At 34.0% G+C, this 11,018-nt stretch overlaps 1 protein-coding gene across 1 annotated transcript; it reads right to left on the bottom strand.

Moving 5' to 3' along the window:
- Window positions 1–2,043: 2,043 nt before the first annotated feature.
- On the bottom strand, window positions 2,044–8,753 carry LOC104117801 (transcription factor GTE1-like). The gene is made up of 9 exons (XM_009628912.4): window positions 8,598–8,753; window positions 7,109–7,231; window positions 4,830–5,039; window positions 4,371–4,448; window positions 4,016–4,240; window positions 3,736–3,834; window positions 3,531–3,589; window positions 2,555–2,705; window positions 2,044–2,461 (listed from the first exon to the last, which is right to left on the bottom strand). Exons 2-9 carry the CDS (start codon window positions 7,229–7,231, stop codon window positions 2,273–2,275), a joined length of 1,134 nt encoding a protein of 377 aa, XP_009627207.1. The 5' UTR covers window positions 8,598–8,753; the 3' UTR covers window positions 2,044–2,272.
- Window positions 8,754–11,018: the final 2,265 nt, after the last annotated feature.

The raw sequence follows: 11,018 nt of genomic DNA, 5'->3' as shown, positions 1-11,018 counted from the left end.
AATTTGTCTTGATTATGGGAGTGATTTTACTCCGACTTCTTGTGCTAGTATACTTAGTGTATATTGAACGGACCAAGTAGAGAAAAAATATTTTTGTACTGAATATATATATATATATATAATATTTTCTCTAATTCATTAAATGAGGTTATACTCCTAATCTTGATATAATTATTACGATCAATGTGATTTGTTTATTGTTTTGATTTATCAAAAAGTACAACACTATTCAGAGTTAGTGTATGCCTAACAGATTTGACAGTAACGAATAACATTTGTGAAATAATAATTAGTTGATAGAATCCATGACTTGGTTTTGTGTTTGATGATACCCCTTTATGTAAGTTTTCATGTGAAAACTCGGCCGGTGAATTTTGTATCCATCACATGAAATAGTTTAAGCGAAATTATAGAGGATTTAATTAGTTGATTAAATTAAATTATCAGTGATTTAATTTAATTAACTGGTATTTGTGATCTTATCATGGGGAGTTAAAATAAGTGTTAGTGAATTTTTGAAATTCATATTGAGGAGTTCAATTGCAGTTTTTAGTGAAATTAAATGTAATTAATTATAGTAAGAATTAATTCATCCAAATTTTCGAATTAATGCTATAATTGGTAGTCTCTTACTATTTCTGTGGTCCCTGCTATACCTATTAAAAACCTGGACTGACTTGGATAAAAAGTGACTTGGAAGAAAAGTCATCCTGTAGAGTTAGAGTAGGATTCTACTTGCACAAGTAGAATCCTGCACGTTTTTGGAGCCCTCTTTGGCTGAAAACGAGTCTACATAAGGAAGACATTTTTCACCCAATAAGTGACCTTTTCGAGTTATATTGTTCTTGCACACTCAAATCACTGATATTCTCGTAATTATATCATTGTCTAGTTTACATGTATTTGAAATGCTTGCTTCCGCTGCGCATGTTCTAACAGTACTAGCGTAGCCTTATTAAGAACATACTAGCTATCTTTTGAGCTTTTTCTAATTCAAAGAAAGCAAAGGAAGAGACGGAAATACAAAAGGGAAAGAAAGGAACCCTCCTTCTCAAGTCATCACAAACAAGTTAAGATGCGATATCGATCACTTTGGGTAAAAAGAGTTCTCTCCATAGCATGTAGTTGGTGTAATCAAGAATAGTGGGAACAAGATTTTTTATGTTAAAGAGAGATATTGCAGATTGGGATGAAACTGGAAGAGAGGAAGAGACAGCCATAACACTATAGGTTGAAGAACTAGATTGAGATGAAGATGATGACATGAAGCTGGAAAAGAGAACGTACAGAAGGACCTAAGCGCTCTGATACCATGTAACAAACTGTGAGATTCTCATTAATTATATAAAAGTTTACATGAGATATATATAGATTTTATATCGGTATGTAAAAACTATTCTATCCTTATAAGAGATTAGTACAAAATATACTTATCATGGTTGGTCCAGTCTTGCAAAGCACAGTTTGAAGCAAAAGTCAAACTTAAAGCTTGGCCCTCCATCACTAGAGCTAAAACAGTTATTAACAAAATATTCACGACGACATATAAACCATATAATATCCATACTTGTCCCCAAGTATAAGTACCAGGCATTTGCTTGTAGTGAGACCTCTAATGTTGACAAATGCTGAAATAAGATGATCTCACTGAAAATAAAATATTTTATGCATCGAGTAAAACACAAAAACATGCAACTATAGTTTTGATAATTAGGCCTTCAACTTTGACGAAGAGAGAATGTGATACTAATAACTTATGGGTAAAACAAGCACAAAACTCCACTACTGGCTTAGAATGTAGGCCTTGGTTGTTTTGCATATTCCTTTCCTTAAATAGAAAAGAATACAATAAATGAAAAAGTATCATAAACCCGATTGTCAAGTTGAATGCTTACACAGAGATTTTAAATACAACCCTCTTGTGTCAATTCAGGACAATACGAGTGGCATAAGCTATTTCTTATAAACTTGCTTTCGAGATGATATTAGAGGACTACGACTGGTTGACCAATCGGTTCTCTGTAAATGATCTTTAACCAAGCATTGAAGGACAACCTGTTAATGCACTATTGCTATGTATATCTGCAATTGCTGGTTTCCAGTAAAGATATAACCATAAGGAGTTTCCTATACAAAAACCTACTTATTACAATGACTATTCCTGTCCTTTCCGAAGTATTAACAACGTTGAGGATAAATGGTTTGTCACGTCCCCAACGACTCAAAACATTTACACCTCCAAAACTGACCACAAGATGTTGGTTATGACAAATCAGGATGGCTTTTTACTCCTTTTTTGGGAAGATTTGGCGAGTGCATCGCAAATTTCTCTTCTGCGTTTGTTGTTGTTTAGGAGATTATTGTTATTGATGTTGTTTGGTACAATGCTCGCTGGGCTCTTTCCCTGTGCATGTAGCACGTCCTGTACGAAGAATTTCAACTTCCATAATGTGGACTCACTCTGCATAAAGGTAAAATACTCATGTCATGTAAAGCAAGAGTAGATTAAGAACTAGAAATGCTGCATAGTTGAAATGATCATATGATCGATGACCTGAGCATTCATGTCAAGCTCCACTTCTGTTGCTGTCGCTTGGAAAGTAGGATCACTCTGTGCCACAATCAACAGTGCCTTATTAAGATCTTCAGGAGACAACCTTGTGAGCGCATTCCCTAGTTTTTTCTTGTCTTCCGTAGACATCTTTCTGAAATATGTATTAGAAACTTAGCGACAAAGACTATAGTAAACCTAAAATCGAATAACATAAAAACTACATAAAGAAACAAATCACATGCACTACACACTTGAGCGATTTGTTATAGCGACGAGCCACATTTTCTGCCTGACCTTGTTGAACCAGGACAAGAGTGACATACTAATGTATCACAGAGACATGTATTGTGGCCCAAATCATACTTTCTTGTTCACTTGCTATGTTAGCATTTAGCTGTTGATCCTAAGATTATCTGATTATCTGAATTCAACTGTTCACTTTTAGAATTTCCCAGCCGATGCATCCATCTTACTTTACTATTGGAAAAAGCTCGTATGGTATATATTTCTTTTTCTATTTCGAAACTTATTAACAGGCACTACAACTGCTTCCCTCCCTCTTATCCAGGCACAAGACTCCTAAATTCATTTGTTTACTATCTTCCTTCTAGAACTCGGCCACATTAGTGTTTTCATTATATTTATTTCCAGTGTCTGACCATATTGGCACACTTGTTTATTGTGGTCATGGGGTTTTCACCTATTACTAGTACCATATGTTAGGGGGATTTTCTTGAGAAGACCCCAATGTTCAACACAGAAAAAGTTCATACCATAGAAAGATCTGGAAAAAACAAATAAAATACATGGAGCATTTTAGGTAATTTTTTTGGATCAAGCCTGAAAACTTATCTGGTAACCCTATCCAATGAAAGGAAGGACTAGAGAATAAGATATATTTATAAAACCAATCAGCTACTTCGGGATTAATAAATGCACAGCTTAACTGAAGAGAGTTATTTGCTAAGGTTCTAACCTGCATTTCTGAAGCACCATTTCCCTGAGTTCTTCTAGTTGCATGTCCACCTCATCAAGCTGGAATTCAAAAGATAAGTTTAAGTTATTTTCTATATCAGGTTAAATTTAATAAGTATGTGTGAATGAAGAGGAAGATCCACAAACAGTCAGCCCAATATGACTAAACTTTTATCTCTGTGTAAAGGAAACTGAGCTTTAACCACCTCAATACTCAAATCTTTAGCCATTTTGGCATGAGCAGCCTCCTGAGCGAGCTGCATATCCTGCTGGACTTCCGCTTCCTCTTCCTTTCGCCGTTTTTCCTATGAGCAGTAATTCTGTATATTAATGTCTCAAGCATTTACTTATAAATCCAATAAATTTCTAATCTCACATTAGCATATTCAACAGCCTACAAGAAAATGATTCAATTATCTTACCAATTTACATGAGATACTAAATAAAAGACAAAGACTATAGACAATACATGGATATGGATTGTACCTCTTCATCAACTTTTGGCAAAAGCTGCAGCCACTTCTCCTCAAATTTGCCCAATAAGGTTTTGGCCATTACATGAACGTCATGCCTTTCCTCATTGTATTTCATTGCATTCTTAAATATTAGCCTAACGTCTGCACATATCTCCCGGACATGCTTATAGCCAGAACCATCCTTTGCTTCCATTTTTCTTTTGATAGTACTGAAGTCCATGGGCTTCTCAATAACCTAGAAAATTGACGACGTATTAGCAGAAACAAAATGACCAAAGAAACCCTAAGGACATCATGGATACAATAAGTACACCGACGAGAAAATTCAAAACCTTTCTTCTCAAAAGAAAATTCAAAACCTTTACCTCATAGTAATCATGCAATCCAAGACCCTCAACATCCACAGGTTCCATAAAAGGTTCTGCCCACTTGTGCTGAGTGATCTGACAAGTAGATTAAGCAAGGAGTAGAAATAAATTAACTAGCGTAAATAATAACTAAATTCGCTCTTAAACATGGTGCACCACCATAATATGCTCAGATACCCTACCCTTCTTTCCTTTTACCATTAAATCCTACGGTAAAAGAATGAAGAAAAGATGGTTACATACATAGAGAAGGATGAAGGCGCTAAGATCAGCCAACTGACTTCTTCTTTCAATAAGCAAATCAGCGAATTTACACGTTAAGGAGAAACAGGGAGAGAATGCAAAATCAACAGCAGGACAAGTACAATGATATATACTTTCATTGAGAAAGTAAAAAGATTATAACAGCATTGGTACCAAAAAATGAGTAAATGATGTGAGGTATTTCAAAAATACCTGACGTAATATAGTGCCGAATTGGCGCACAAGTTCTTGCATTCTCCTAGCACCAGCTGCTTCTCTACGTGATGCATCCTGCTGCCGCCTTCTAAAGCTAGAAATCTGTTTCTCTTTGTCTTTCAGAATAGAGCTACCTCTTGGCGTGTTTGATTGCTTTTTACTAGTATTGGAATAGAAATGCTCAACATCATTCAGTCTCTGCTCAAGCTGTTGATGTAACAAACTTGTGACCAGATTACATCTAAACAGCAATTGTATTCTAAATGAAAGCACGGCAGAAATACATGAGCTATCAGCAACATAGATGTTGACAGATATTATACTTTACTATTGCAAATCCTGGGTAATATACAGTTTGTGTGCTGCTATAGTCTAGTGAGGGGAACAGTAGAATCTTTCAAACAGAAATGATTTGCTAAGAGCATTAAGAGTGAAGCTATGAGGAGATCATTTATGAAAAAACTTGAAGTGAGCAATAGGCTGCTTTGCCACACACAAGCATAAGAAATTGCAAGCTAGCGAACTGAACATTTAATACACCTAAGATACATTATTAAGTATAAGAAACAACCAGCAAGAGTATCCATTGGATTTAAGTATAACAGAGTATCATCAGAACATATCCAATGGTGAGGAAATACTGGGCAGGAAATGGCACTATCTTTCCCTGCCAATTAGAAGAAAAAGGGAAAGAAAAGGTTTTATGAGCCTCAATCCTACAAATAGAGATGCAATCATATCCGAGTTGTTAATAACTTTCTCTCCTAAACCCAGCCCAAATAAGACTTTACAGAGGAAGACGGATGATGTGGTTTGTCCAGGTTGCAGCTTACATGAAACCAAATACTAAGAAGAGCTCAAAGATCAAAAAAAAGAAGAGCTCAATTATCCAAATGTCCAACCTCTTTTCACATTCGTTAAAGACGGAGAAAACCACTATTTGAAATTCTCTCAATCCATGCCTTATTTTTCTCCCCTCTTTTTGGTTCCTTTTTTTTTTTTTTTTTTTTTTTGCATCACATATTTATTTTACCTTCAACTAGCAATAAAAACCTGTCCCATTATCACTCAGAAATTAACTGGAAAAGGGCAAGCCTCACCTCAAGAGGTGAACACCTCATTCTACTAGCACCTTGACCGAGCAGGGTAAGAACCACAAGGATCAAAAAGAGAAAAGGATTAGATTGGAGAATTCTGAAAACTTTTGCTCGCATGGTCCATACTTGGTCAGTTTTTTCTTTTCCCTGATCATGTTTCCTCTGTGTTAATTCATTTTATCTTGTCAAGCACCTTTCCTGAACTAAACTTAAGAAACAAAAATCCTATGGTGCCACGCTAAATTCAATGGTAAACAGATTATGGTGTAAACTCTGTCATTCTTCTCACATTTCTGATCAACCAAGTTCATGAACCCCCCCCCCCCCCCCAAGGGAAAAAAACAAGCCTTGTGCACTGAAATTTGTCTATTGTGGTTTGGCTTCCTTCAAATCAACTATGCTTTTTCCCTATTTCTTTCAACAGAACATATGATTTTAAGACAAGGTTCCAAAATTGAAGAAAATATGCTTATGGTCTTATGGCTTGATATCTTCATTTTGAATGCTCTTGCTAATAAATCTCGGTGAGTAACTGAATGTATCTTCTTATCTGCGGCAGACTATCAGAAGAATGTTATGTTATTCTTTTACATGTTATACACTTGTATTCTCAATTTTACTCAAGTAAATAAAGGAACTTGAGAGGTGCAATGGAGAATCTCTTTGCCTTGCACTTTCTCCTATTAGAATGCAGCTTTTCGACACCCAAACTTGTCCACATTAAAGTGCAACCATAATGTCGATTAGAATGAATACGTCTATAAAAAAATATGGCCAATTTGAATCATGAATTATATTTTTTATTTTTTATTTTTTTTGGATAAGGCTGTGAATTATATATTGTGTGTCATCTATGACATCTAAACTTGTGGTTGGCTATATGAACCCTCACTGACGATGTTTCTCCCATTTAACTTCATCTCAAGCCAACATTATACAAAATAAAAAGAACATAGAAATAACATGTTTTGATTTACCAATGATTTATCACAGATAACACACTAAGAATATGCTAGAAATCGCATATTAACAAGATCATGTAGACAAAATATAGGATGATAGGACAAAACTGCAATGTGCATACAGTGTAAAGAAGAATAGTAAAGAGCAATTTCAAGGAATGTTCAAACAAACTAGTTATAACAATCAAGTCTACAATTTGCCTCAGCACCGATGTACCTGATCAACCTTCCCCCCCATTTCATCAACACGTTGGCTGAAATTTTCAACAGAATCAGCATTTTCTTTCTTATTAAGCTCCTGTATTGGGATGTCAGGAACCGAGCCATTTGTGTTCTCCATCTGATTAAACAGGGATATAAGCTCTATCTTAGCAAAAACTCATTGACCTTTTTCATCGCAAAACGAAACCATAAACCGAAAATGAAGGCACACTACACCACTTTAATAAGGTCAACAAGATACAATCTTAATTGCAACAGCATTTAAATACTTGAGAACCTTTCATAAGAAATAACCAAAACCTCACTGAATTAGCAAAATATTCACATAATAGTGGATGTCTATGAGTATTCTAGATGACTTGAAATTTACATATTCACATTTGATGGTCTAATTGTCTTTTCATCTTCTCTATGGTAAAACTGTCAGAAACTCGAGTACTTATTATCTTCAAAAGCACACTAGTAGATCTGGCAATTTTGCAGCCATTATCAAATGGAGAGTAAATAAAAAGCATACTCTTCACGTAGAACACATTTCTTTAAAAAAAGTTCAAAGAAAATTTATAAGTAATACTCAAAGGCAGATAAGTACACCTCGTAACTCCAGAAGCTATTATCATATAAGAAGTAGTAAATAAATAGTACTGCCTGCACACTTCTATAGTTAAGCAGCGGTAATAAAAGCAACCTCTTGCACAAAGTGATGGAGAAATGCGAATTGAAAGCAGATCGATTCTCACTGAAGCGATGCAACTTAGATGAAGCGCACAGTTGAACAGTGAGGCACAAAATGATCCAAGAAAAAGGTAGTATAAAATAGGACCTTATGCTATCTGTACTAAGACTCTATGTTCGAGTCAATTTTGGCTTCTCGTCTACTTCTCTCCTATCAACAATTCTTTTTCTCAGTGTATTCGTCTGTTTGTTTCTATTATCAAATTCTTAATTTACAGGTCGATTCTAGGAACAAAATAAGATGACCCTCACAATTGAAGCTAATTAGAAGCAGAGTTACCAAAACAATCAAAAATGAAATTAAATGTAGCAAATTAACTCCATTTTTTCTTTATAACCACGAAATCATTGAAAGCCAGTGGCACATGGTTCAAAACTCGATAGACAATGGGCCCGACCCTCTACGGCTCTACCCTTTCTCCACTTAAATACCAAACTTTTGTCTAACCCACACACAACATGCTGCAATTTAACTCTTTTTATTGACAATAAATCAAGAACAGGAAACTGATTTTGCAATTGATCATTGTACATGCTAAAAGAAGTACCACAAAATCTTATGCATTAGATAATTTGGCAGTTTAAACCTGTGCAGTTTGATTTGAATAATAATGAGGTTATGCTTCTTGTTTCTAGATTAAAGACCCAGAAAGTTGCCTTTTTTTTTAGCTCTTCAAAATACTGAATTGAAGGGATTAGGGTTTTGTTAAGAGAAAGATGAAATCTTGAGAGAGAAGGAAGAAACTTACAGCTCGATTTCGCCGGCGGGATTAGATCGAAGAAAAGCAACGATTCGAAGTGAGTGAGTGGAGTCAGCTAATGTTGAGTCTTTACTTTGAGTCTTTTTTTTCTTTATTCTTTTTTTTTTCCTTTTCCCCTAGAGCACCAAGTAATAGAAATTAATTGGTTTTACGTTCTAACAATGTGATATTTGATTTGAGTCAAATAATAAATAATATGAAATGCACTATCGAATTATGAACACTGATAATGTAAATCATGAAATTCAGTAACAGTTGACATTTGAAAGAAGCTTAATAGGAGTAGTTGAAATTTGTGTATTAAGAGGGTGTTTGTCGGCTTCTAGGCCGGTCAAATCAATTTTAAGCTCTTTTTAATTTTTTTTTATATTTGACAAAGTTAAAAAGTGTTTAAAATAAGTTTAAAACGGTTTAAAACAAGCCAAAAGTAATAATTTAGGCAACTTCAACTTTATTTTTTTTGGCTTAAAAGTTATTTCTACTGAAAACTACTTCTTTTAAGTTAATCCAAACGGGTATGGGCTCAAGATATAATGCTTCGTTAAAATTTGTGTCAAGTTAAACTAAGACAATATTTAAATATAATGGAATATATAACAAACCATTCCCTACATAAATATGTCATGAACATCAAAATTTGGAAATAAAATTTGGTCCTTTAATGGGTTCCGATAATGTACTACAATAAAGTTTTATTTCCCCCTAATATTCCACACTAGGTAAATTCTTAATGCCTCCTTTGATAAAATAATAATGGTGTAATTATTATAATTTATATTGTGATAGAAGTATTTCCTGCATCATTTACATGGTTGCCTTTTAGCATTACTTATAGTTTGAGGAAAAAATAAACACACCAGTTGTACAAATAAATTGCAGCATTACACTAACAAAATTCTATTCATTCTCTAAGTAACCACCATCTTTTTGCCCAATTATATATGGGCTTGGCCCAAGCTAATATGTTTTCTCACAAAAAAAAATTCAAAATGAGTCCATTCTTTTATAAATAATAAATTGGAAAACTGACACTGTATAACCGGTTACAACTTACAAAATGTATATTTATACCTTCTATATGTTATATATATAAATTTTGTACACTTTTTCGGTTATCGAATGTAAATAGTTTCTGGCGCGACTTAAAAATGATAATACTCCTAAAAAATTAGTCCTTTTGTTTTCATTTGATAGCATTTTTGTCTAAACGTTTTTGTTTTCATTTGACGGACTTACAAAATAATTAGTTACTAAACATCTTGTTTGGATGGTTGTTACACATTGTTTCATAATGTATTGTATTGTACTGTATCGTTTGATGAATACAATGTTTGGATAGATTGTATCGTTTGCCGTTGTTTCATAATATCATTGCACCAACAATATGCAGAATAAATTTGTAATATTATAAAGAAAAATTATGATACGGGATAAATTTATTATATAAAAAGGTAGGGTAAATGATAAAATAAAATTATTTAATAATAATGAAGGATGAGATGAGAGAAAAAGACAAGATAACGACGCAACCACACCAAATCAGTCGTTACATAAAGTGGCATATTTCATTGTTACGTAACGACGAATTTAACTATACGATACAATAAAATTTAAGTAATAACCAAAACAAACATCGTATTTAAAGTAACAATACGATACAATACAATAGGTAACAACCATCCAAACTAGCTGTAAATATAAAGATTATTAGTTTCCTTTTTATGTATTATTTTATTGGAATATTGTTTTGAACATGAGGCTTATTTGATCAAGTGAAAATAATGGTCTCTACTCACAAATTTTTAATTGTTTATTTTAAGTGAAATTCATGTCAAACACTACTTTAACTTCTACAAACTTTTTTATCCGAGTTCAATTTTAAATACTCCTTTACAGCAAATGAACCAAAACAGCCCAAACCTACACATTTCATATTCTTTTTTTTTTTTCTTTTTTTGGTAAGAGGGGAAACCTGCCGCCACTACAATCTCTGTCCTTCGTGTGAGTACTCTGTGGTGAACACTTTGTGCGCATTGGGTAAACCTCCCCATATGTAATAGCTTGCAACCCACACAGGGGATGTAAACTGCACTAGACAAGCCATGTACGACAGGCTCAACCCAGAAGGCATTGAGGGGAAACGAACTGTGTGCAACAGAAGGGTTAACATTTCATATTCTTACAACTACTAATTGTGTTGACCTTTTGCAGCATTACATTTCAGTTGGGACAGACAAGAATTTTCTATGTATATATGCTTTAACTAATCGTGTGACTTCAGCAATATTAGTGCTTACACTGTGTGTAATACTTTTTATAAAAGAAATTATTTTATGTTTTCTACATCTGTGCTTTGTTAAAACAAAAGTTCAATTGGAGAATGGTTCATTATTAGATTGTATGTGGCTT

Source organism: Nicotiana tomentosiformis, chromosome 9 (assembly GCF_000390325.3).
Source record: "Nicotiana tomentosiformis chromosome 9, ASM39032v3, whole genome shotgun sequence".
NCBI lineage: Eukaryota > Viridiplantae > Streptophyta > Magnoliopsida > Solanales > Solanaceae > Nicotiana > Nicotiana tomentosiformis.
Note: the sequence above shows the minus strand (reverse complement) of the source record. Positions and strands in the feature narration are given on the sequence as shown.

Coding starts and splice junctions, on each gene's coding strand:
- LOC104117801 (XM_009628912.4), bottom strand. CDS start 7,231: ATGGAGAACACAAATGGCTCGGTTCCTGACATCCCAATACAGGAGCTT. Junction 4,241..4,370: donor GATTGCATGATTACTATGAG/GTAAAGGTTTTG, acceptor TCAATTTTCTAG/GTTATTGAGAAGCCCATGGA. Junction 3,590..3,735: donor CTAAAGATTTGAGTATTGAG/GTGGTTAAAGCT, acceptor TTTGAATTCCAG/CTTGATGAGGTGGACATGCA.